General features: G+C 36.6%; 4 protein-coding genes across 5 annotated transcripts in view; 2 read left to right on the forward strand and 2 right to left on the reverse strand.

Moving 5' to 3' along the window:
* Window positions 1–15,910, forward strand: part of LOC107686026 (potassium voltage-gated channel subfamily B member 2-like) — a 24,934-nt gene extending 9,024 nt beyond the window's left edge. The window contains exon 3 of the mRNA XM_016482830.1: window positions 12,706–15,910. Within this exon, the coding sequence (XP_016338316.1) occupies window positions 12,706–14,631 (1,926 nt within the window). The 3' untranslated portion in view covers window positions 14,632–15,910. The remainder of the gene's footprint in view (window positions 1–12,705) is intronic.
* A 669-nt stretch (window positions 15,911–16,579) lies between these two features.
* LOC107686030 (60S ribosomal protein L7-like) lies at window positions 16,580–19,786 on the reverse strand. Its single transcript, XM_016482836.1, has 7 exons — window positions 19,773–19,786; window positions 19,072–19,174; window positions 18,788–18,954; window positions 18,433–18,570; window positions 17,445–17,554; window positions 17,127–17,344; window positions 16,580–16,634 (listed from the first exon to the last, which is right to left on the reverse strand). Exons 1-6 carry the CDS (start codon window positions 19,784–19,786, stop codon window positions 17,136–17,138), a joined length of 741 nt encoding a protein of 246 aa, XP_016338322.1. The 3' UTR covers window positions 16,580–16,634; window positions 17,127–17,135.
* A 79-nt stretch (window positions 19,787–19,865) lies between these two features.
* On the forward strand, window positions 19,866–22,781 carry LOC107686027 (retinol dehydrogenase 10-B). 2 transcript variants are annotated; one of them, XM_016482831.1, is made up of 6 exons: window positions 19,866–20,562; window positions 21,217–21,452; window positions 21,559–21,657; window positions 21,740–21,885; window positions 21,994–22,125; window positions 22,207–22,781. In XM_016482831.1, exons 1-6 carry the CDS (start codon window positions 20,277–20,279, stop codon window positions 22,328–22,330), a joined length of 1,023 nt encoding a protein of 340 aa, XP_016338317.1. In that variant the 5' UTR covers window positions 19,866–20,276; the 3' UTR covers window positions 22,331–22,781. The 2 variants fall into 2 exon arrangements, with proteins under 2 accessions (XP_016338317.1, XP_016338318.1); XM_016482832.1 differs by having other exon boundaries at window positions 19,868–20,550.
* A 2,841-nt stretch (window positions 22,782–25,622) lies between these two features.
* The window catches only part of LOC107686032 (ubiquitin-conjugating enzyme E2 W-like), a 3,965-nt gene continuing 2,234 nt past the window's right edge, over window positions 25,623–27,353 (reverse strand). The window contains exons 5-6 of the mRNA XM_016482839.1: window positions 27,035–27,110; window positions 25,623–26,881 (exon numbers count right to left, since the gene is read on the reverse strand). Of these exons, the coding sequence (XP_016338325.1) occupies window positions 26,868–26,881; window positions 27,035–27,110 (90 nt within the window). The 3' untranslated portion in view covers window positions 25,623–26,867. The remainder of the gene's footprint in view (window positions 26,882–27,034; window positions 27,111–27,353) is intronic.

Here is a 27,353-nt window from a genome sequence, read left to right on the forward strand (position 1 = left end):
GAAAGGTTCTTCAGATGTTAAAGGTTCTTTATGGAACCATTTAGACAAAAAGGTTCTTCTATGGCATCGTGAAGCACCTTTATTTTTAAGAGTGTAATAATAGTAACTATCATCATAATAGTAACAATGTTAGCATTTTAATTATGATGACTAATATTCTCATTAAGTTGATCTATGATTATAGAAATGATTATAGATTATATTTGAACTTTTTTATATTTTTTGTTTTAAATATATATTAAAATCACATTAGACTTTTATTCCATACATTTAATGTTCAACATTTGGAGCAGAACACTGAACTCGGTGTAACTAAAAGTAAAGGCTGATGTGATAGGTCTTAAAAAGAAGGTTGAAATAAAGGGAAAGTGACAAAAGTGAGGAGAGAAAAGACAGATGGTAATACTCATAAACATCCCCACTAGCCAGCTGAGTGAACTCTTAGCATCAAATTAAAAACAAGTTTTCTTGGGCATATTTGTCAACAACTGTTACCTGACCAGAAAGGACAAGGTATATCATCTCACTCTGATTAATTGTGTTTGACAGATTTACATTGGCATTATGTGTGGTAGTGGGACTGGGCAGGTGGAGTAGCACGATCTGCTCTCAGAGAGGAAGATGAAGGTTGAGTCACTGCCACTATGATTTGTTGCCAGTCAATCGTTTGAGTGAGTCAGCACAAACACACAGCGTCCATTCAGCCTACACCTATCAGCTATAACGTCTGCTCTGACAGGCCAGAAGCAGCTCTGTATTGACTGAAATCACCTTCAGCTTAGTTCAGTTTATCATATCACCACTGTTCACTGAAGGGAGGTTTGAGATGGAAAAAAAACTGGCAGGATTGCAACAAGCTTATTTAGTAGGTATGGTATGCGTGTGCTAACAATATATAGCAGTATATTAAATTACAAAGCAGTTCTCTTCAGTAAACCCCACTTTACTGTAGCTCTGAATTGTTTTATGCTTGGGTCTGGGTTTTAGGGAGGACAGAGCAAACCTCTACATTGCAGGGGTCCAGTCGTAATTAATCGCATGTGAGCTGCAAGATTAATGGCAAATAGTTCCTAACCTTGCCCTCCACCTTCACTTCTGTGGGTTCAGTGGTTTGGTTATTGGACACTGCCTTTTGAGCTAGAAGTGACTGGTCAGCTACGGAGGAGGTATTTCCCAATGCATGTTGATGCATATTGCAGCAGGATATTGCCAGTAATACTTTACTTTGATGCATGATGTGTTTAAGTACATTCCCATTATATATATATATATATATATATATATAATGGGAATGTACTGAAACACATCATATATAATTTATAATTTATAATTTTTTTGTTCCAGCCAACAGACAAAATATTTTTAAGTGTATTGTATAAAACATATATAAACATATTACATAGAAAATCTAGTCCAACAGCACAGTTCAAGGAAATGTATTTTTAGCTTTAAAAATGTCTATATATGGTTTCAGATATCAAAATACATTACAAAATGCACTTCGAGAAGCAAGAAAATACATCCAGTTGAAATATATGTTTGGGGTAAATGTAATATGTAATTATTAAATATATTTTGGACAAACATTTTTTCGAAGAAGAAGAATTGCCAAAAATGAAGAAATTGAGTAACTAACCCTAAAAACAAAATGTATTTATTTATTAATTACCAATACATTTTGAAATATTTTAATATATAGATTTTTGCTTTATGTTTTGGGATGGACTACTTAGCTGTTACATGCTTTGCGGAGCTCATTAAATTATTTAGTAAAATGACAATGTGTTTATCCTTTCAAGTACTTGCAAATAAGCTGTTACAATTTCTATCAAGCTATAAAAGGGAAGATATTTGCAACTGGACAATTGCTGGGTTGTTGAAAAGATAAAGTGAACAGTGGCTAGTTTAGCGGTCAGCATATACCGCTCTCTGTGAGGCAATGGAGACTTAATCTCCTTTGGTGATTTACCTAGTCTGCTCCTACAAATAGACCGAGGGCCCTGGCTTATGGCTACAGTGTGTAATGTGGTCACGTGTTTAGCCAGAGCAGTTAATCAATTAGTGAAGGCAGTTTTCCACCCTGTGGAAGTTATTAAGAGCGGCAGGGGGGACGTTGACTTTTTTTGCGCTGTTTCAAAATGCCAAGTCGAGCATTGTGAATCACCTGGGTAGATGAACTTATTTTAATAAGCATTTTAACCAGCCATTTTCTTGTCTTAGAGAATTTTTTTAACATCTCTATGGTTTGATGTGCTGGCTGAGGAGTGAGGTATCTGGTGTATTTGGGTTTTTTCTTCTTGTTTAACTGTTCCATTTCCCATTGACTCTCTGCTTATCTCAGAGGACTTGTGTGGTGTACGTCCTCTCAAAAGGTCAGAGGGCTCTAACCCTTTCTTTTAAAGGTGCTGTATGTAGGATTGACACCGAGTGGTTGAACTAGGTATTGCAGTCCAAATTCAAAATATTGAATATATTTTCACCCGGCCCCTCCTCCTCAGACTTGATGCACACGCAGGTTGCCAGATTGACGACACCAACAGGAACGAGCGCACTTGACGATGACTGAAATTAAATACGCTGTATTTTCCGCCAACTGGCAACCCGGGGTGACGAAATACAATTGGGTAAACTGGCTGTGGGCGGGTTTCACAAACCATAACAGAGACCGACATTCTGGCCTGGAACGCACATTTTCAAAGGAGAATAACTGACTGTAGCATTGTTGTTCAGATAAACAAGTATGTTAACTTGGCAGTTTTCTTAAATATCTGCAAACATATTATGGTATTTTTATGCTTCAGTAGAGTCAAAAACTTACATACAGCACCTTTAAAGAGCTCGTCTGTCACATCACCTTCATTTGTTTTGTAAACCTCCTGAGCCTTTAGTAAGCAATGCAAAGAGACATCATACAGTATAACAATGGATGAGGGTATTAGTACCTCAGGAAATGATTTTGGTTGAATTTGCACTCTCATGTTCCTCTCATTTTAGATGTTTTGATCATTTCAATTGGTAGTCAAACTAGTCTTGGCTAAAAAAGAAAGAAACAAACAAACAAAAGCATATTTCCTTACTACTCAGCATCTTATACAGAATTTTTGCTACTGAAAATATGAAAAGAAAGTGCCTTAGATCAGCCTTTTACAAAGGAAATATGTCTATTTTTCTCCATGAGTCCCACAGAGAAAGTGAGTCATCCTGTGGAGCGTCTCTCTTCTGAGTGACTATTTTATGTGACTAAAATGCTTAAATATATCTAAGATATAAGATATTCTAAAATGCAAAAATATTTATTCAAAATATCACTTCACATAAAATACAATTTATAAAATCTTAAATAAACGTTTTTTTTTTAAGATTAGTTAACTTAATTAATAATATGCGTTTGAAAATTGTTTTATAAAGCAGTAAAAATAATACATGATATATAACTAAAAGGCATAAATATTTATTTGTTTTTCATATGAATTGCAATTTTAAAAATAAATCTCAAATATAGTTTTACTTAATTTTTATAGCATTTTTATGAATCTCGAAAAGCTATAAGAACTATACTTGATATTGTGAGACATTTGATCAGATATCATAATCTGTAAAGAGGTGTTCACTGCAGATTGTTTTGATTAGATCACTGTTCCTCTGAAATGTCTGTGGTGTGAATAATTTATGTGTATTTACAGTAATTGATCATGACATGATACTCTATGCTCTCAGCTCTGTGGACCTAGCGGAAATTCTCTGAGCCAAGCACATGGATGGGAAAGGGGGAGAAAGGGAAAAAGAAGGAAAAGCTCTTTGTCTGTGGAGGTTCTGTTACTAAATAAAGAGGCATGGGCTCTGGCTGAGACTCTGAGTGCAAGGAGATACCCGGTGAATTCCCCTCTCAGACATCACAGCAAGAGCCGTGGAGGTCAACAGACAAAGTAAATGTGAAGATGAGTAAAGGTTACATCCAGTGCTCTTTTAAGAGTCTGTTAGAACCTATTAACTATAGTGAGATTGCATTAATCATTTTAAAACAATTCATCCTTTGTCCACTTCAGTAAAGGCATTATTTCTCAGTGTACTTATAGAGTGAGGATGGTAAATCGATCTCCTTTTATGATTATTGTAGACTAATTTCTAGACAAATAGAAATTATTATAGACTAATAATAGATTATAGACTATTTTCATGTGAATAATGTGCTGTAAAGAGACAGATGAATGTTTAATGTGGTATGTAACCCTATATACTTTCGATTTAATTTAATTATATTTCAAACATGAGTTAATGGTGTCAATTACATTTACAATTAAAACAGTTTTTCAAAACAATTGAACACTTCATCTTAAAATAACTATTAAAAATAAAAACATTTTAACTATATAGTAAGTCTTTATGTTCACACATTTTGACAAAATCTAGAAAAAAAATGGCAGAACATTTTTCCAGTTCAGTTATTAAATCCATGTGAGAGTTCAGACGAAGGTTAAAACTATGAAATTCAAAGCTGAGATATCCTCAAATGAGAATAGACATCTCTGAATTGAAAGTAATTGTCACGTTATGTAATCCAGTGCTTTGAAAAGGAAAGGCTGAGCTTGTGACCCAAAGGGAGCAAAGTACTGTACATAGGCCCATCGTGGGCGTTCAACAGTGGAACAAGTCCTTTAGCCTCTCTGCCGACTCAGAGGAGTTTCCATCCCTCACAATGTCACACAATTATGTAGTTAAGCCTGAGAAACCTAAAGGGATTTATCTTTAATCGGAGTAATGAACAAACAAAATAGCTACAGTTCCACCTTTGATTCAACTCTGATGGATAAAAGCCCAAGTTATAGACATGATCTGATCCTGTAATTGAAGCTTCATTGAGGGTTAAAGCCAATTACTAATGTAGCTTGACCTACAATCAATAGCTACTGTGTCTATCAGTAGTGTGTCTAGCATTGTTGTAGCTTGTATGACCTTGTCACGTTCATATTCTAATAATCGAATGACTTGAAATTACTTCATTTTTATATGAATTTCATTACAGCAGTTTTTTTATTAACATTTTTAATGCTTTCCTTATCCTTAATCCTTAAAGTCACTGCATACATGGAAATGTTCAAATGCAGATGCAATTATGTACAAAAAAGTTTGTGCTACACACAGATATTTTATAGTTTGAGTTTAAGCAGTTGGAAAACTTTTAAAGGGTGTCTCAAAGACGGTTATCAACTGTGGTGTAACAAAGCTCCTTCTGTGATGTTTAGCAAAATGCGAAGCCAATGTCAGAGGAGCACAAGAGTATGAATCTGCCAAACAGCCTCAGTTTAAGCCATGAAAGCATTGCTAACAAAATAATATTTTTACGTGACAAAGCTGAAAGTTACTAGACAAAATCATTTCTATGAGGTTGATCAATACTGAGGATGTTAGAAGATTATTACATTTATATTAGAATAGTCAATGGGAATATTAAGACTATAAATCAAAGTTATTAAAATGTTGGATGTTTAACAAATATTATCAGATGACAAATACAGTGATATTTTTGAAGAAATTCTATTTCTGTGAAATCTTGGTTATGAAGGACTGATGCTTTTAAGGGCATGTATGCATGGAAGATTTCCTCCTGTCTCTTCATATTGTAATCTATATTGACCTTTGGGTCAGTGATCAAGTAATTGGATTCTTTTTCATTGTTATGTGTCTCAGGACTCAGTTTAGGTCATTACTGTGTAATATAAACACACAAAGATAATAGATATCTTAAAAGTAATATCTACATAAATACACACTCACACAGAGTATAATTATTATTTTTTATTTAGTATATTTATTTTTTTTAATTTATATTTAATATATTCAATTCAAGTTTATTTGTATAGCGCTTTTCACAATACAAATCGTTGCAAAGCAACTTTACAGCAAATTAAGTTTCTACAATATTTAGTGGTAGCTTATCAGTGGTGACTGTCAGTTAATGTACATATGGCAGAAATGTACGGAAAAATCAATTAAAGACGTAATCAAACAGACGATGAACACTATTAACAGCAATTATTATATGATGCAATCAAACTTATAGCAACATGTGGTAGTTATGTAAGTTGTTTCAGGGTTGGCAACATCTGAAGTCCTCTGAGGGGTTGGCATCATCTCTTCTCAGGTGTTCTGGATCCAGACTGAAGCTTGTGTAAATCCTAGTTACCACGGGATGTCAATCCTGAGGCAAAAACAGAGAAACAAATAGAGACATAATTAGCGTAGCTGCTGTTCCAACCAAGCAAAATTTATTTGTTTAACCCAAACTAAAGAATAATAATGTGCATATATAACTAATATAATCATTATTATTTCTTTAGAATATATACAGTATATATATTTTTAAATAATATAGATATTAAAGAAAGCACTATACTGAAAGCAGACAGCCAGGTTTTGTATAAGCAGATCAGATCTCATGCTGTTGTGCTAATGATGCTCTTTCTTGGGCAATCTGTGTGCTATTCATACAGTGTGACAACAAAATACATGCTATTAGCTCCACCTACCCAACCCACAAGAGCTAAAACCCTGCCACGGGCAGGAGCACTGCCAGTCTTGTAGGATAAGACTTAGAGTTTTATCCTCTGAGCTCAACCTCACCTTGAACCCAGTTGTGATTTCCGTTCTGTGAAATGATTTTTGGGGGACAAATGTCGGACAAATTCTCGTGGATCTAGTATGAGGGCAGATATTTTAGATTGTGTTAAAAAATAGTCAGTGGCAGTTGGACAGACTGAATAGCAGGCTGTAACACTATGTTTAAGTAGAGGTTGCCTGCCTACCCCACTTGTGCGGCTGAATATTTTGCATGCGAGTAAGTGGTAGGCTGAGGGCTAGCCTGTAAATCACAAGCAGTCATCAGGGCCACATTATTGACTAATCACTATAATCACGACCCCCTGCTTCCTCCCACCCCCGCGCATGCAAAGACACTGTCAAACACAGAGTCGTCATCTTACTATCTTGTAGCTCAGCTGATTTCATGCGTGTTGGAACCTCTATTCGTTTCGCATGTTCACAGACACTCCATTGCGCATTATAGAGGAGCTGGATAGTGTGTCTCTTACTCAGCAAAAGCTACATGACAAATGTGGGAGTTAAGCTCCAAATGAACCTGTCCTATAAAAAACACACAATCAAACAGATCTCATGACACTCCTTTATAAATAACCCTTCAGTATCGATCAAGATATTCTTGGGTTTCCAGACAGAGTTTCTTCTTCCTCTTATGGCTGTAATGATAACAATGTTCTCCAGAAATAATTTAACCTTCACTTCCTCTCAGGAAGAGAGGCGTCTTCTGGGACGCTTTGTTTAGAGTTTTACACTGCCTTCAGTTGAAACATCAAATGATGACTGAAAGTATCTTAATCCTAGTTTGTTTATTTAAATTTGATATTTTCCTCCCTTTCGTTAGTAAGGTGTTTCTCAAGTAGTTCAACAGAGAGAAAACAGAAAAAAACGGCCTATCAAGCAATAGATGCCAATATTGCTTGTGCAAACAACACACTTCACCCTACTCTGAAGGGAAGAGCTGAAAGCTTGGCCTGTTGTAATTGTTTCTGAGAGAACACATTACTGAGTCATTCGAGCATCCGACCAAGGTTTGTAGATAAAAGAAGATGGATTTAACACTTTAACTCCTGAATCACAGGCCTTTTGCTGGATTAGTGGTTTGTAGACTGAAGGAGCTGTCCATGGTGCTGCTCTGAAACATGAATCAGCGTTACCAAATATTCATTAGTTCTTTCCAGAAAAAAATAGCTCATTCATATATATGTATATTTTTTTTTTCATAGAAAATTTTTCATGTTCTTGTTTTCCTGGTCTTTGACTCACATATGAACCTTCCACGTTTTGCAATACAGGTAAATCCACCTCACCCTGAAGATTAAAAGGCAAATCCTCATGTTCGACTAGATTGCTTTCAGTTAGCAGTATTTCCATATACATATTATTTGTGATTATTTTTAGATCCTTGGTTCAGTGCCAAGACAATAATTCTGTGGGCAGTGAGTTTGAATGAGAAAAATCAGCTAGTTTTTTTTTTTTTTTTGGGCCAAACTCACCATAAAATTCAGATCAGGACCAAAGCAGCTTAACTCCACACTCTAGTAGATACCTAAACCAGACTCACATTTCATTTCACCCTGCCTTTACATCATGTACATTGTTAGTTTGGCAGTCTCTTGGAATTGTACGTATGCGATATCTCAATACTGCAACTCCATGAAAGGGGATTAAAGATCATGTAAAATTATACACTGAAGACAAATATGTATTGATTTATGTGTTTATTATATGGTTTCAATGCAATTCTTGATTCTGGTCTATAGCACCATCTACTGGTCAGATGAAATGCGGTATATTTTTCTGCTCATCCGAGTAAATTAAATTGGCTCTACTTTCATGTCTCTTGAATCACTCCATATAGATACACTCTCTCATTTCATACAAATGCAACTGTGTCGCAGTTAAATTGTAGAGAAAATTACTTAAGTATTAATGTTAGTGTAATATTGTTGCAGCGTTTATCTTGTTACCAATAGTTTTGTACATTATTTCATGTCCACATACACTGGAAAAAATTGAAACAATTTTCACTCAGAAATTGCTAGTAAATTTCCGAATGACAAAGAAATGGCAAATAACACATTGAATTAAACATTACATTTTGAAGTAGATGAACTGAAATAGTATTTTCTTGTAAAATACACTTTTTACAGTGGATTTATTTATTTGTCAAGTAGCGATCATTGCCTGTCTGGGTTTACTTTCAGATAATATTGCTTCCAATCGCCTTTTTGACAGTAATTCTATTTATTTTAATTAATGACACAAAGACATTATTAACAACATTAGCTGCCAGAAGGGGAAAAAAAAACATTTCAGTGGTTTTAAGACATTACAGAAAGTTTCAAAAGGTTCCAAAAAGTTTATGTATAATATAAAAGTCATTCATATAATAATAATAATAATAATGTAAGAAATGCGGTTTGCAAAGAGCCCACTTCTGATGTACATGGTAGTTTCCTAATAAAATAAATTTTATTTAAACTTATTTTTTAGATTTACATTTTATTTTTACAATTTTTAATACTTTTCATTACATTTCAAAATGTCATTCTGAAAATAGAAAATGCCACAGACTCAAAGAACATCATTAACGCATTTTGTCCTTTAAGAAACACATTAAACAAATGCCAAAACAAAACAAAAGCCTTTGTGACATCAGCAAGGTAGTACCCTTTCTCTAAGACAGAATTAAATTAAGGTTAGGTGACTTGAAGGATCTCTTGGTGCTTCCTGTGCTTCCCTATGCACATAAGCCCTGGCCCAATGCCAAAAATCTCCCTGTGTTGAGATCACTGCCCATGTAATCACGTTCATACAGATCCACAGATGAGGACAGTTAACTAATCCTCCTGCCTTTCTCCTTCAGTACTTATCGCTCCTGTCTCTCCTGTGTTGAGAACAAATACAGCCCTACTGCATGTGTCAGCAGAGGCAGTAAACTGAGGCCTGTATGACATACCTTGATGTAAATGTTTTTCCCAAAACCTCAGTGAAACTGATTAATGAGCTGACCACAACGACACATCAGGCTGGGAATTCATGTCCTTCAAACTTAAAGTCACCATAAAGTCAGAACACTGCTCTGATTTTAGTGCCATTCCATCAGCTGGTGTAGGTCTGACACAGCTCATAATAGCAGGGTGACTGTGATGTTTTTAGAAAATGTATTAGTAGTAAACAGGGAGCTCTTTTTGATGATAGCATGTATATATATAAAAAAAAAAAAAAGTTTAGTAATTTTGACAGAAAAAGAATGTAAAAATGTTATTTGTTAATTGTAATACTGTTTATTTGGTTTATTTATGGATGGCAAGTATAATGTAAAAGTCAATACAATGCCATTTTACTGTAAAATATTTTTTCAGAAGTAGGAATTATCAAAAAAGCCAACATGTACACGTTTTTTTTTACAGTAAAACATCAAAACATTGTTAAATATTGTTAAAATGAAAGTCTGAATAGCTAATAAATTGCATTCTGCATTCCCAGAATTTCTGTATGTACCATCACATTTATTTGGATTTTATTTAGAACGTAAGCGTATTGTCTTTGACAATGTGCATTGAGTGTTTTAAATTCCATTTTATATTTTTAGTCTATGTTTATGCCATTATTTTAGTGTAATGTTTTTTTTTTTTTTGTACTGTAGTAAAAATGTTTACATACAGTCCTTTGTTCAGTATGTGACAGCTGGGAATTTGTTTTAATGCAGAAATATTTTCCTAATAATGTGAAGCCTTTTCTGACTAGAAAACTAAAAAATCATGCAAAATGAGTCTCATTTGGATGGTATATAACATGTCCTGTAGAGTTACCTCAGTGACCCTCTCCCCAGGGATTAAAATCAGCTCTTTTTTACTCTTATCTTCGTGGATATGTCAACCTCTGACTGGACTTTAGGTCTCTTGGTCACAGCCAGACGCTACTCAACCCTACCTGGCAGGGACAATCCCTGCGTCATGCGATGGCAATTACAGGCTCCCTGGGAGCTAATCAGAGTCCTTTCCTTATACTTCTACTCCATTACACAATGTCAAGCACCTCTAGCAGCAAACTTACACATTCATTTGTGCCTTCCTGTTGACCCCGACATTTGTTTAGCCTGGCTCATCAGTTGTTTAACGTGCTCTAGCAACACTCAATACTTGGGTAATCAATGACAACAAAGCACTCTGTTTTACTATACAACTGACATTGATGTAGCAAGCAAAGTTATACTGTTTAGATGCTTTAGATTTGGCCTTTTTATAGGTTTTCCTTGCACTGCATCATTGAAGCCCTCACCAAGACTCTTAAATTAGCCTTCTCTATAAACTCTAACTGAAAAAGCATGTTACTGTTGCAATCAGAACATTGTGACATTTTTCACTCTTGTTTAAGAACATATGGACCTTGCGAAGGTGTTCACATTGTCGTCTGTGTGGGAGGACATTTCAGGATAATTGTAATAGGATTGAGTTTCTATCTATAGTAAGGATATAGAAAGGTTAGGAGCAGTTACTCAGTCTTTCCCCTCCCCCCACAAGGGAAGAATCAACCAGTAATCTCTTTAGTTTTCCTTAAACCTTGTAACATTAAGCATTCTAGTATAGAATATTGGGCTGGCAAATTGTGTCACAGTGCTTATTGTGTGAAACTAGTGAAAACATCCATTCCTTAGTGCATTGATATTTTTAGGAGAGTTGAACAATTTGGATTGGGTGTAATATGACTTGATATTTGTCTGTGGTGTGATTAATTCTGGTGTAATATCATGAAGTTGATCAAATGTGCTGAATATATTTAGAAGTGTGTTATGACATTTCTTTCATAATGGTATTTACGCCACCCACAATGACAGGACCGTGTCAAGGTCAGCCGTTTTATTCTCCACCCAGGATCATTATTAATCCCCTCTTAATGCAGTTCCAGGGAACGAGGAACAGTTTCTCGATTTGTTGCTCATTGTCTTTTGTAGTACGTTATAGTTTGTTACTTCTTTGAGGATGACAATATCATTTATAAGGGCATAATGGCAGTACAATAGTCTAAATGAGTTCCCTAAAACTCATACTTGAAATATGTCAATTATAAACTTTAACATAAAATGTGTATTGTGTTAAAGCATGAAAGTAAAAAGGTAAGAAAAGTAAGTAGATGGGTGTTGTAACTGGAAGCTGGTGGCATCATGAAAACCATTTCATATCATTGAAGGATTTCTGAAGAGGCCTAAAATTGATACAGCAATTTTAATGCATATTAAGGCTCAATTTATAAACATCTCTTGATCAATGTCCATTTTTAAGTTTAAAATAAGAAACTCAAGTAGTACCTTTTCCAAAAGTATGATTAATGCATTTATTGACATTGATAAATGGCAGTAAGATAACATGTTGTCCCAAAATTTCAGCAGAAATAGGGTCAGACTTCACGCCTACCTGAAAAGCATTCACAGATTGACATTGTCATTTAAAAAGTTTTGCATTGTTAATGCTTGTTTTTTGTGTGAGAATGTGATGTTTCCTCTACCTGTAATGCAGCAAACAGGGAAATTGATTTGATGAAATGCAATATAATAGCCAGACAAGTAACTCAGGCTGATCAGGGTTATTTGATTACCTTGCAAGAAGATTTAGATGACCTCACGAGACAACCTCCATATTCTAACAAAGTATCTGATCAATAAGTGCTTGTCAAAGCCATTTGTGAATTGATGTGCAGTAGGAGAATGAGAGAACAGATGAAGCAGATCACATTATCCTAATAAGGATGAGGGCACAGTCTCTTTCACTCTCTCATTCTGTTTGCTCTTAGTCCCATTAGCCTTTGCTTTATTATTATTATTATTAAATATTACAAGAAATGTCACTATTTCTTTAAACTTTTGAATACCTGTAACACAATTTTGACAATTACAAAACTACCTTTAGGCTATTTTGATTTCGAATTAAGTGCCTACACTGACTTAAACTTAGGTAGCACTTAGGTAACACTATATTTTGATATGTGTATTTACATATATTGTGAATGAGTATACAGTGGTCACAATTAGTTGGACACTTCAGAGTTTGTATATGGAGTAAATGATGTTACGTCACTAAATGCTTTCCTCTTTTTGTTTTTTTGCAGATTCTGGCCATAATATCAATTCTGTTCATCATCCTTTCAACCATTGCACTGTCATTGAACACCCTGCCTGAGTTACAAGTGATTGATGAATTCGGACAATCCAACGACAACCCGAACCTGGCCCACGTTGAAGCCATTTGTATCGCCTGGTTCACTATGGAGTACCTTCTCCGCTTTTTGTCTTCTCCCAACAAGTGGAAGTTCTTCAAAGGGCCACTCAATGTCATTGATCTGTTAGCTATCCTTCCTTACTACGTCACAATATTCCTCACAGAATCCAACAAGAGTGTCCTCCAGTTCCAGAATGTGCGCAGGGTAGTTCAGATCTTCCGGATCATGAGAATCCTGAGAATTCTGAAACTCGCGAGACACTCGACTGGTCTCCAGTCTCTTGGGTTCACGCTGAGAAGAAGCTATAATGAACTCGGACTGCTGATATTGTTTTTAGCCATGGGCATCATGATCTTCTCCAGTCTGGTGTTCTTTGCTGAGAAAGATGAAGATGCCACGAAATTCACCAGTATTCCCGCTTCATTCTGGTGGGCAACAATTACTATGACAACTGTAGGTTATGGAGATATCTATCCCCAAACCCTTCTGGGAAAAATAGTGGGGGGTCTCTGTTGCATCGCTGGTGTGTTAGTGATCGCTCTGCCCATTCCCATTATTGTGAACAACTTCTCTGAGTTCTACAAAGAGCAGAAGCGACAAGAAAAGGCTATCAAACGAAGAGAAGCACTTGAGAGGGCCAAGAGGAACGGAAGCATTGTGTCGATGAACTTGAAAGATGCCTTCGCTCGCAATATGGAACTATTGGATGTTGTGATAGAAAAGAAAGAGGACAAGGGCGCAGACAATCATCTTTCACCCAGTCGCTGGAACTATCAGAAGAACCCAAACTCTGACTTGGGTTCCAAAGGCTACGATGCGAAATATCAAGAAATAGGTCAGCTGGCTTCTCCAGAACGATTATTCAAACCTACTTCAAGCCCTCAACGTCTGAATGTGAAATCCCTCGAGCAAATGTACAACCAGATGACGGCCGCCTCATCCATGAGCAGCAGTGGACCTTCGGCTTCCAAAGCGAGCACTGTTGTAAAAGAAGAAGAGATGGAGATGAAGGTAGTGCAGTGCGAACCACGGCACAAAGAGAGACCCGTCACTGAGATAAGAAGCCTGTCCAGCGTTGACAGTTTCGCCAGCTGTGCCACAGACATCAGTGAGGTAGAGAGAAGCGCGCTACTGCCAAATTTCGCAGGAGCGCAGACAAGGCATACTCGCACTCCTCCACCACTCGACCTCAGCCAGATCACCTCCCTGGAGAAACGGGCTCCTGAGAAAGCAAAGCAGCCCACGATCATCAAAGAGGGCCTCTACGAGTTTGTTCAATGCAAGTCAGACAACAGCACCATGTCGCAGGGCGAAGAGAACCTAAGCTTTGATCCGAGCGGTGAAAACGTGAGGAGCCCTCCACGAGGAAACCAAGTCAAAGTCAAGGGACTCAAAGTGAACTTCACCGAATCTGCAGACGAGGGCGCTTCCAACTTGCACTTAGTCGTGACGGATGACGCGGCCACACTGACACCAAAGCTACCGGTATCTGATCCATTACTGCTGCCGGGTTCTCCTCGGCACAGTCCCAGATCCCCAGGGAAAGGCTTTGAAGGGGACGGAGCCACAAGCTCTCCAGGGTTCAGTCTGTCGTCTTCCGATAGCCAAAGAGGGAGAAACCACATCGATAGAGCCGCCGTTACTCCCACCTCCCCTAAAGGTGCACAAAACTGTGCTTCTGCCACGGTTGGTGCCATTGCAGCAGAAGACAACATTGAAAGTGAACAGAAGGTGGACAACCACCTCCTTTCACCTGATATTCTCAAGTCTTCAGGGGAGGGAGGTCGCTCACCACCGTGTGAAACTAGCATGTGATGTGATGGGTTGCATTAACATGTTCACGTTCACAGAACAAATGCATCAAAGTATGTGGACAGAAAGAGGCATACTGGTGTAGTGAAGGGGATTTTCTTTTGTCTTTCTTCGACACTATCGGACTGCATAGCCGCAGAGATTGACTTGATGATCCTGAGAGAGAAGGTCTGCTCTCAACGTCAAGAGCTTAGTGATATTCATAGAGGGAGGACATTAAAAAACAAATCATACTCTTATTATTCTATCATCATTTTGTAACCGTACAACCCTCCATGTGAAGGATTAGTTAGCTGAATCATATATATTTCAAATCATAGGCTGATTCAGACAACTGTGATAAGATACTACAAATCGTTCGTCATTTACAGCCCACTGAGCAGATGTTGTGCGTACACATTTTTTAAGACTAACCACTGTAACAATTTTGTTGGGTTTGTTTATTAGTTCTGACCAAAGTTGTAGCAGTGTAAATTGGCAGTCAGCATTTAACTTGAAATAATATTTTTGACCAAAATATGCCTTCATTTGATATTATTCCTCAGTGGTCATATATGAAGCAACACAACATGTTCAGTTCTCTCTGCAAATGTGGATCAAATCAAATTCCAATTTTTTCTTTTACCATCTCTTTGAGAAAGTAATAGAAAAGGAAAAACGTACCAAAATATAACACGTCAGTACTAAATATTCTGATATCTATATGAGCATGTCTGTTTCAGCGAAGCACAGGTTCAAATGTTTCCATTTGCATCACTTTATAGTTGAGCCATAGTCTACTTAGAAATACATACATTCTTGAAATAAATAGTTTAGCATGGTTACTGCGGTGGCGATTCCACATCAGTGAATCTGAGAAACTGTATGGAAAGATCATTGTTTTTAAACTGCCTTCAATTCAGAATCAGCTGAGGGAAAGCCATGACGGCCATAGTAAATCAACTATGCCCTCTGCTGGATGAAGGAAACGGCACTTTATTTCTACGAGATGTCAGCTTGACTGGATGGGAATATTGTACATCAAAGAATGTCATTTTAACGTTCCTCTCGAGGTGCAATACACTTGACCCGGAAACAAGAAGCTCATTGGATGTCAACAGCTCAATGCAGAACCCTGAGTGTATGATTTGTGTATTAACTGTACATTCAAGACATTATCAGCTACATCCATTTAGTGTGTAGAAACACAGGTACACAAGTTGTGATGTCAATCGTACTTAAGTGATTTTTAAAACAAAACTAGGCAGGAACACGAGCCCTGCTTTAAGTATTCAAATCGGTGCCTTTTATGCGAAGGTGTTAAAATCTTTGGTTTGGTTCAGACAAGTATGTACAGAAAGTCCTAATTTTTATAGAGTAAAATATGCAAATATAATTGAGTTCTCAGGTTTTTTTTCATGTAATCTTGAAAGCCCTAATGTTTCTGTATGTGAAATTCATTGTTTGCTGTTATCAAATCAAAAGGTGATGGAACAGAACACTGAACATAACTAAAGCGCTGCATGATCATCTACTTGCACAAGCATGGAGCAGATTTATCTTTAATACAACTTTTGTATGTACATTCCAATTTCATTTCTGCATATTTTTTTTTTCCATCAAGTTTGGATCCTAGTTGATATATTAATGTGATATTGTTTATAGTTGTACATCTTTTCTTTGAAATAGTGACTGCATTGTTCCAGATACCTAGAACGACCATTAAACAAAATAAATGTTGTACAAGACACTATGAGCACATTCTTTACAGTTAAAACATCTGTAGATCTCCAAACTCATCATACATGGTTTAAAGGGGAGATGCTTCATTAGATGTGAGGAGGGCACACAGATGTAGCAGCTTTTCAATGCGGTTGCGACTTCAGAGACTCGTGCTTTACAGTATATCATATTAGCAGACTAAAGTGTCACACAATAAAAAGATACCAAGAAATAAATTTCAAAACCAGTGTTTGTGTAAATGATTTTATTTTCTCTCAGACCAACAGCAGAAATGTTCCAAAAACCTGTAAGACAGATAAAAAAAAATTTAGATTAAAAGTTTGACTTGAGAAGGGCAGTTAGTCATAAGCACAAATATTTTTCTCCCCTGACATTTACTTTAAATGGGTCTAATTCCTAACAGGCCTTAAGAGGATATTCAAACCTCTGTAAATTTGCACAATTTCAGAACTTCCCTACTATGTGGTTAACCAGTAAAATTAAGAACATGACTACCACACAAGTTATGCCTAAAGACTGTTTTATAGATTAATAAATACAATAAACAGCTTACATACAAGCACATAGTACACCGTATGCAAATTAACAATGAACAAAGTACTACAACTCTACTACAATAAATTTTACTCGATTAATGATAGCACATCAGATTACGTAACAACACTTTTACTACAATCTACTAATAACCTGAAACACACACATTTCCAATATGGTCTGCAAGAACAAACTGAATGCAAATGAAACTAAATGTCAGACTTCTGAGGTCAGGTGCTCACCTAATGGTCTTAGTTCATCCTCCTGACGAGTCTGTTGATCTGGTCCTCCCGGTTTCCTGCATCACCTCCCTCAACAAAGTGGGTGGTCTTCTTGTTCATGCCACCACGAGGGGAGGACAGTTTGAACGGCCAGAGGAAGTTGTTTGCATACTTGAAGTTCTTTCCAACAGTGTAGATCTCATGGATGAGATCCTCAACGCAGATGATTCCGCAACGACCTGGGGAGAAACAAATCATGTGATTAAATCTTTATCTAATAACATAACTACTACTATAATACCTAATGTTCAATCAGGGTATGCACTGGCTTGTCCTTACCAAGAGACTTCTCGATAAGGGAGTTGTCTGTCAGTGGAATGCGCTGCTTCCTGATCTTGCCATATCCACGCTTGTAGATGAGCTCACGCACAGATTTAAGGTTGGGGTACCTGAAAACAAAAGCAATATGGAATTTTAGTAAGCATAGACAGTACATGTAAGCGACAACACATCACATTAGACATGCAGTTCACCCAAAAATGAAATGTCTTCCTCCCAAATGATTCTTCCATTGAACACAACAGTGGAAAGATTGAGGTAATGGACACTCTTCTCCATATAAAGTAAATGGAGAATGACAAGTGACTTTATTAGAAATCTTCTGAAGCCACACAACAGAATGCAAGAAACAGAAAATGCATTTAACTTATCATACCTTTGATGGGTCACTTTCGTTCTGATGTTAAAGTCAAATGTTCATGTCACACTGACAAAATCAAAGCACTCATTTGAGTCTAAAAGCCAGAGTTCCCATTCACTTGTATTATAAAAAAAAAGTGCAGCCAGTATGTTCACCTTTTCCATTCAATGGAGAAAAAAAAAAGATTCAATTGGTTTGGAGTAACAAAGATGAGCACGTGAGAAACTTACATTTTTGAGCAAGTATACACTACCATTTAAAATTAGGGGTTAGCCAAGTTTATGCTTTTGAATGAAGTCTCATGCTAACAAAGGCTGCATTTATTTGATTCAAAATACAGTAAAACTGTACAAATTTCACAATATTATTTTATAACATACATGTTATTGTAAAAATTATTTTATTCCAGTGACAGCAAATTACTCTAGTCTTGAGTATCACATGACCCTTCAGAAATCATTTTATTATGCCCCCCCCATCCTTGCTGGATAACTATTCATTTCTTTAAAAGCAAATCACTGACCCCAAACTTTCAAACAGTATTGTACCTTTAACAATAAGACAGCTGTAAATACACCATGGACATTCACAATTTATACATTATCAACCCAAAACATATTTACGTACCCCCAGGCAATGTAGGGCTCTGCAATTCGGAGCATGTTGATGGAGGCCTTGTTCAGTTTCACAAAGACACCGTTGAAGATCTGGCGGAGACGGAGCAGCTGAAGCACCTTGCGGACTTTGGGGCTGACACCATTGATACTGAGGACAAACAAGGTATTTCATCAACAACTTTCAAAAGACAGTTTCATTAAGATTAATACTTGGTGGTGGTTTCAGAGGATTTGGCTTATTTTCAAGAGGAATCACCATAGTCGATAAGACGGGGAAAAAAGAGCAACATCATTAACCACAATTGGTGACATCTGTCTGCAACATGGCAGATAAACAAAAACAGCATCTGAAGGTGAAAATTTACCCTCTGATCCTGACGACAAAAGCCAGTTTGGGCTCAGCTGGGACGTAGTAGTTGCCTGCCTTGCGAGCCATCCTGCTCATGCGGATTTCACGCCGGTACATCTGTCTATATTCCTTGTGGTAAGCTTCAGCTCTCTTGAAGATGAGCTTCCTGGTGACTTTGCGGGCCTATGGACATGAGAAGAGCTGCATGCTCAATTCTGGCTGTATGCTGATGCTTTTCAACATTATTTTGACCTCTCTTTGGAAACGACAAGGCAAGCAGGTAAGGTCTGAATCACCAACCTTCTTGTCAGCTGCCCCCTTCTTCTGACGGACAGCCTTGATGGCAGCAAACCGCTGTCGCCTCTTCAAGAGGCTTTCAGGGACTGAGGGAACCTTCTTCTTTCTGATGAGAAACCAAAAAGTTGCACATTTGTCATTTTCTTGGTATCCACATTAGGCCTGCAAACCAGGCTATAATGACAACCGTCACATTTCACAAAACAAAAAAAAGCACACTACGTATAAACTAACGTACACAACCCATATATATATATATATATATATTTTATAAACAGTATATAACAACATAATCTTAGACTACTAGGCTGCTTTTATTGATAGAAACAGTACTAGCGTGTAGCATAGCATCAATTCTTTGCCTCAAGTTAGCAGTCAGCTAATGACAGTAAGTAAATGTTGGCTCGAACTAGAGTACTTCCCGACCTAATACCACATTTTGGTATTTACGTACAGAAATACTCAGTCGGACACGTTTTAATGTTTACATCAACTGCTTTTTCACACGTTGCTGAGCCGATTCAACCCAGGCAACTATACGACATTCACATCAAATTTATTGATTCATCATTCCCCGCTGCTCTTAATTTTCCCATCATAACGCTTAAATATACACATATTGCTCAATTAGGCTCCAAAAAATACCGTATTAGCAATATTACAATCGATGGAAAAAGATTTAAATGGCACGGTATCCAACTTACGTTTCACCCACCATTATCCCTACAGTAAAAGAGGCTTCTACGCATGCGCGGTGGCGTCTTATAAGCGAGGTCCTTCAGACTTCCGGTTATGTATTAGGTCTCCAGGTATATTGCCTGCATTTTAACAATAAAAGTGTAATAAATATTTTACTTTTAAGAGACTTTCTGCTTGCGCCAAAATGTTATATTTAGAATTCATTGTGCTGAGATGTAGATAGGCTGGAAACTGTGCATTACATATGACGCACACGCTATGACTGCTTTGCATAGCAGGCGGACACAAACACGCGTGGAAAGTTATGAAGTCAAGTTAGTTCGATCATATTTAAAGAGCTGGCGAGCCACACAAATACACTGTTATGGGTAGATCCAAATTTTATCCAAGCCTCGACAGGGTGTTTCTCTGAGCACATTACGGTTTGATTTCTTTCTTTGCTGTTGGAACTGAACGTCGCTGTAATTGGTTTAGTTTGGCGAGTGGAAACACAGAATCACGCGTACATTATGAATATTGTAACTGAATTATTCGTGGTCACTTTTAAAATAATATGGTCGTTCGTACTGGCCGGTGCTAAATGGTTTATTCCTCCACGGGAAAAGAGTGTGGAGGGCCAAGTGTGTGTTATTACCGGTGCTGGAAGCGGTCTCGGGCGACTCTTTGCGCAGGAGTTTGCCCGGAGACGAGCGACCCTTGTGCTGTGGGACATCACCCGAGAGAGCAACGAAGAGACCGCAGAGATTGTGCGTGAAATCTACCGAGAAATGAAGCCCTCCGCTGGTGAGTTTAATAGTAAACCACCATTTCCCCCTATTTTTAGTCTTTCACAAGTGTTTTATTATTATTATTTGTGATAATGTACAATAAACGTATTGTTAATTAACGTTAGTTAATAAAATGCATTCTGTTCATTGTTAGTTCATAACTATACAACGTTTGATTTCAGTAATGTATTAGTAAATGTTGAAATTAATTTTAAGAAACGTTAATGAGTGCTTTAGAATAATTTTTCAGTGTTTTTTGTCTGTTTACTAATGCAGTTAATAACAAATGAAACCTTATTGGAAAGTGTTAACATTATACTTTTTTTTTTTTTCTTCCTTAACCCATTTAATCCCATTTTTTTCCCAGGAAAGTAAACAGGTGTGTACTCCCTAGTTAACCCAAGCAGAAAGTTTTTAAAGACTTTGTGTTTTATTAATGATAATTTATAGGAATTTACAGATATTTCCTCAGTTGGTCAGTTAAGACCCAAAAAATAGTAAGTTAACAATTTTGTTAGAATTGAGTGGTTTTGTGGTTTTTGACAACTGTGTTAAATACATCAACTACCCTTTCAGAGCCTTCAAAATCAAAATGTAATTATTACTGGGATTAAATGGGATAAAACAGATTTAAACGGGTAAAAATGTGCAATACTCTTACGTAATCTTTTTCTTTTTAAAGGGTCTTCAGATAGTGTTCAAGAGTTGCCTCTGTTCCAGCTGAAAGTTTACACATATGTTTGCGACGTCAGTAAACGCGAGAGTGTGTATTCGACCGCAGAGAAGGTGCGCAAAGAGGTGGGCAACATCGACCTGTTGATCAATAATGCTGGAGTTGTGTCAGGACGTCATCTTCTCGAGTGCCCTGATGAGCTTATCGAGAGGACGATGATGGTCAACTGCCATGCTCACTTCTGGGTCAGTATATGGCTTAAATCAACACCATTAATGTCAAGTTTTGCGGAGTCTTCTCTTTTCACATCTTGTGTTCATCTTCTTATTCTGTATATGTTTATATTCACAGACTGCAAAGGCTTTCCTTCCCAAGATGCTTGAGCTGAATCACGGACACATTGTAACTGTAGCTAGCTCATTGGGCTTGTTCACCACTGCTGGTGTTGAGGTAAGAAATTCTCACTTTTCCTTCTATCTAGTACAATGTACCACAGTATGTTACAAAGGCACCTTTCTCCTTTTCATTGTAGGACTATTGTGCGAGCAAGTTTGGAGCCATAGGCTTCCATGAGTCTTTGAGCCATGAATTGAAAGCAGCTGATAAGGATGGAATAAAGATGACGCTTGTCTGTCCTTTTTTAGTTGACACTGGCATGTTCAGCGGCTGCAAAATTAGGTTTGTGGTTTTTACTGCAGATCCTTAATGTAATTCTGATGGCAGGACATGTTCTAATTTTGATTCATTTAATTGTTCTCTTACAATCTTTTATCTCTTTTTAAACAGGAAAGAAATGGCACCATTGTTTCCACCGCTAAAGCCAGAGTACTGTGTCAAACAGGCCATGAGAGCCATACTAACAGACCAACCAATGATCTGCACGCCACGAGTCATGTACATGGTCACCTTCATGAAAACGTAAGTGAATATGTCATAACTTGAATATTCTTGTTTTATTTAATCTATTTATAATGGTCTTCAATCTCTCATATTTTGCAGTGTTTTGCCATTTGATGCCATTGTGTGCATGTACAGATTTATCGGGGCTGATAAATGCATGTACCCCTTTCTGGCTCAATGCAAGGAGTCCACGAACAACAATGAATCAAAGACTGGACTCTAACTGGTTCTGACTGAGCAACGCTGCTACATTCTGTGTTAGTTCCTCTGGAACACTGAAAGCTGTACATTGAATTTTTTTCAGATGACATTTTGCTGTCAACTTTGAGGTTGCAATAATTTCAAATGTAGAACACTATGTAGCGATTAGCTTTAATTATGAAATGCTGTGTGATACTGTAAGGTTGCTTAAGGCCTGTATTCACATTTTATTTGTCAAGTATTGTTGCTTTCCTCTCAACATTCCAAGACTTTGTCACTTTAGAGGTTTTATCCTCCTAATAACTCTATGAAATGCATTATGTAATGAAAGTATTTCCTCTTGTTGCCTTTGTGGTCCTGATGTGTTGATGATTTGGGATAACACCAATGATTAAAGCAAAAGATTAGCAGAAATTGCCACAGGTGCTTATTGTTGAATAAACAGCCTTTAAACTAATCGTGTACAGTTTTCTTTTCCCCTAATGCTAAGTGATGGAAAAGGTGATTTGTTTTCTGTTTAAAAGATCTATTTTTAGAGCAGCTTTCCAAACAAGGTGGAGGTTAAATCCATGCTTAAAATCCATCATTTTCTCCACTTTGAATGGTCGATCCCATTTCTTTATGCATTCAACGGCAAGAAACATTCCAAAGCATTTAACCGCTATAACCTGTGATCATATACCTTGTTAATAAATTATCTTTGAGGTCAGCTGAAAGCACAAAGCAGTAAAAATAAGTATTATGTATATTATACATTTACTTTCATCTATATAAATTAAATAGTCAGGTGAGGATATGAGATGTGTATAAAATACATCTGAAAATATGTAACTGAACATGCATGAAAAGTTTTAACAATGATAGGGCTTCTTAGGGAAAGGATGAGGCTTGCTTTTAAGGTGCAATTTCAGGAGAAAAAATAATGCAGAGGAAACATTGCTGAAATCAGAGAATTAAATGAATAAATGCTGATTTAAATGTATATTGGTTCTTTAATTACAATATTTGATTACAATGATATTTATTCATTTTATGTACAAGTCATTTATGCCCCCCCCCCCAAATAGTCCTATCACCTACACTTTAAAATGAATGCATTGCATGAACTGTATGAAGTAGAGGATGTGATTTTATGTAAAGCCTGCTATGCAGTCTTTCCCTGCCCACTCGTGGAAATACCAGTGACCGTAGGAGAGAAATATCAGGCATATTTATCAACAGAGTGATAAAATAAGGGAATCACATTCAAATGCCATAAAACAGATTATAAATACATATGCTTGTTCCTGGCCAGAGGGAAAATGGGATTCCTCTCAATAGTCTGATAGTCAAATCAGGGATGGGCTCACAGTCGAGTTCAGCCTTTAGTCCATACCTTTGCAGTGCTCTGCATTATATATGTTTAACAAGTGTTGAAATCATCAAAATGACAACTATGTTACTTACTTCAGACAGATTATTTAAGAAATCTGCCAGTGTTGCTCATGGCACAGCCTTACAAAAACCTGACAGTTCATACATACACTGACAGCTCAGTGAATAAAAGCCAACAAGTGACGCCTGTCTCTGGATTAGATAACGCCACTTTCAGCCTACATACCAGCAAACAATAAAGAGCCCCTTGTACAAACTCAAAAAGTATGCAGCATATTCCTCATTAGAGATGAAAGCATAAAAGAAAGAATGGTTGATGTGTAGCAGCCCATTGCAAGGTGTTTGTGATGTGCTTTCACTGGAATCTGTAGTATCAGTTATTAATTATCCACTGACAATTATTTTGCTTCACCAAGAATTGCTTCGAGAGAGACTGTAGTTTACATTTGACAAGTTATATATCTGAACCTCTATCAATTATACATTCTATAGCTCTTTATATACAGTGGGTAATTTTAAGAAACAACTTACTTTCTTAGATTCAGCTATGTTTTGTAATCATCAAATTACTAAACTAAACTTTGACTTTTCTGCTAATTGTTATATTTGCAGATTGTTTTATCAAAAGGAAAAACTAAATTTCAGTTTATATCAGAGTCATTGCATCACTGCCCTGTTATCTCAGTAATGTTGGTTTGGTAACTCAATTACAATGAGCCATGAAAAGCCGACAGCTTCCCTGCGTGGGGCTCCCCCTAATCTAGACCCTCTGACTAACAGGTTTAGCCTTGGCCTGTTAACGTCCTTGAAAATGAACAAGCATGAGAGATTACTGATACACAGTCAATCCCATTCCCTTTACCAGGAAATGACACCCACTCCCACACCATGCTCATTTGGATGATACCATTACATTGCCGTAACGGTGATGTCACAGACACATTTCAAGAGAACAGATATCCCATGAGGAAGATCCTAGCATTCATACTCCAGTGGATTTCCATCTGACGGAGGAGAAAATTCCGATGATTGTGGTATTCATCAGTCAGAGGACTTCGGAATCACATCTGTATAAACATTCCAGACTACTTTTTTATAACATGGCTCACTGCTATTAGTTATGAATAGATGATTCACTGAGAAAACATACATCTAGACAGTTATACACACTGCAAAAATAGTAAGAATCATTCTTGATGACTGGTTTACCCCTGCTGATCACATCGTAACTACTGTTACAACTTCTTGTAGCTTTATTCTTAATTTAATAATAATTATTATAAAATAATACGAAAATAATTATCTGGAATAACCTTTAGTATTCCAAATTACTCAGGCTCTATTTTACTGGCCTTCATTTCTCATTCAAAGCACATAATACACAAAAATACATAGTAAAATGCGCTACAATTATACTATTACTATGCTCTTAATGGTTTAACCTTAATACTGTTAACACATTAAATGTTCTGATACCATTTTTTTAGAAATAATATTATTGTTATAACAGAACTAGACCTAGTATCAGGACTGACACTACCATTCAAAAGATTTATTTATTTTTTTTTAGAAATTAACACTTTCATTCAGCAGTGATCCATTAAATTGGTAAAAGGTGACTTACATTGTTACTTTCTATTCATCAGAAAATCATGGACATATCACGGTTTTCACAAAAATATTAAGCAGTACAACTGTTCTCAACATTAATAATAAGAAATGTTGCCTGAGCACCAAATCAGCATATTAGCATGATTTCTAAAGGATCATTTGACACTGAAGACTGGAGTAATCGCTGCTGAAAATTCAGCTCTGCCATCACAGGAATAAACGTATATATTTAAATGTATTAAAATAAAGTAAAAAAAACCTGTTATTTTAAATGGTAATAATATTTCACAATATTACTGTATTTCTGACCAAATAAATTCAGCCTTGCATTAAAAAAATCCAACCCTATAGCCTTTTGAACAGTAGTTTAGTAGTTTGCTGCTATGCCTGCAACAAATTAATGTGAACGTCTCCGGTTACATTACTGTGCTTCCCTCTAGTGGACAGATCAGCATTCTATCACAAACTAGCATTAATGGTGGTGTGTGTAATTGACATAACTGACTTCTATAAAACACACTGTTTGTATACCATCAGAGTCCGACAGGTTTGAGGATAACTTCAGAACTCAAACAATATTTGAAGCCACACAATATACATTTATAAAATAGTCTAACTGAAATACATGACAGCATTTCAAAATATATTACTTTAATAAGAACATTTCTTTTAAATAAAGTTAAATAAAGTTTTAACAAAACAATGAAGACAAACTTTACTTTTTCTAATGCTAACGGCATGGAAAAGCCATCTTTTTAAAAGAACCTTTCCCAGCACAGTAGAGTAGGATAAATCATGAAATCAAACAGACAATTTTAATATTACTAGATAGAGCTTTACATAAAAGATAAAGTGATTATGCGTAAAGTTATCTCTTGTTTTAACTACACAAAATGGGGGTCCATCTATAAAACCAGTGCTTGAATCCTAACCCATAAAGCATTTGTGTAATTACAAATACCCTTTAAGATCATGTCATATGATCAACACCCTGCATTAAATCTGTACATATCCGTAAATATGACATTTATCAGAATAGTACTATACACCACACCCACAATATTCAACTTAAAATGGCTTATGTTTTAAAAGAAACTATGGTTTTAAAATATACAGCTAAAATATTACATAAAATACATGTAAAAATGTGCCCTGTTCGAATTTCACAGTGCATAAACAAGCAAGGATAGACATCTGTCTCTGCATTTGATGACTGATCCTTTACAGTAGCTGGTTTTCTGATTTGCACTGACTTTCCTTTTATTCAAAACCTACATTGAAGCTATTATTGCACAATCGGTGCAAACGCTTAGAGGCTTATGAAAGAAAACAATACAACGTAAATCAAACATTAAAAAAAAGCTCCACATCTTGCTTCCATCAGAATATACTTGCCGGGTGGGTTACATTCCTGCAGCTTTTCAGCACTTTTTCCAGTCAGCAGAAGTGTACACCTAATCCATACATAAATCACCATTCCAGGGTCTGCTGGTTCAGTCTTAACCCAAAGACTGCATCATAAAGTACTTGATGTACTTGGAAAAGTCTGTTTATATATCAAAACGATGTGGACACTAGCATGTATCATCTGAAAAACAAAACAAAAGACGAAGACGTGAATTTAGCATGCAGAGAGAGCAAAGCAAACAAAGTGATTTGAACTTTGGTCAGACTAAAATTTCTGACACTAAAATAACTCGCATGAAAAGAAGTTTTATAGAAGATAACGGGATACACTCACCATGATACCACCACTTGGTTTTCTTTGGATTCTTATTACATGTCTTTACATAAAAGGAGTTATCTGGAGGACGTCGCTGAAAAGCAAACAGTTCATTAGACGTATAAATGACCGTAATAAATGAATTTCATTAACCTTCCTCAATTTGGTTAAAGGGGTCATATGACGCTATTTTAAAGATCATTATTTTGTGTATTTGGTGTAACAGAATATGTTGACATGCTTTAATGTTCAAAAACACATTTTTCAAATACTGTACATTATTGTAGGTCCTCTATGCCCCACCTCTCTCAAACACGTCGTTTTCAACAAAGCCCCC

Source organism: Sinocyclocheilus anshuiensis, unplaced genomic scaffold (genome assembly GCF_001515605.1).
Source record: "Sinocyclocheilus anshuiensis isolate Anshui unplaced genomic scaffold, SAMN03320099.WGS_v1.1 scaffold930, whole genome shotgun sequence".
In the NCBI taxonomy this organism is placed as follows: Eukaryota; Metazoa; Chordata; class Actinopteri; order Cypriniformes; family Cyprinidae; genus Sinocyclocheilus; species Sinocyclocheilus anshuiensis.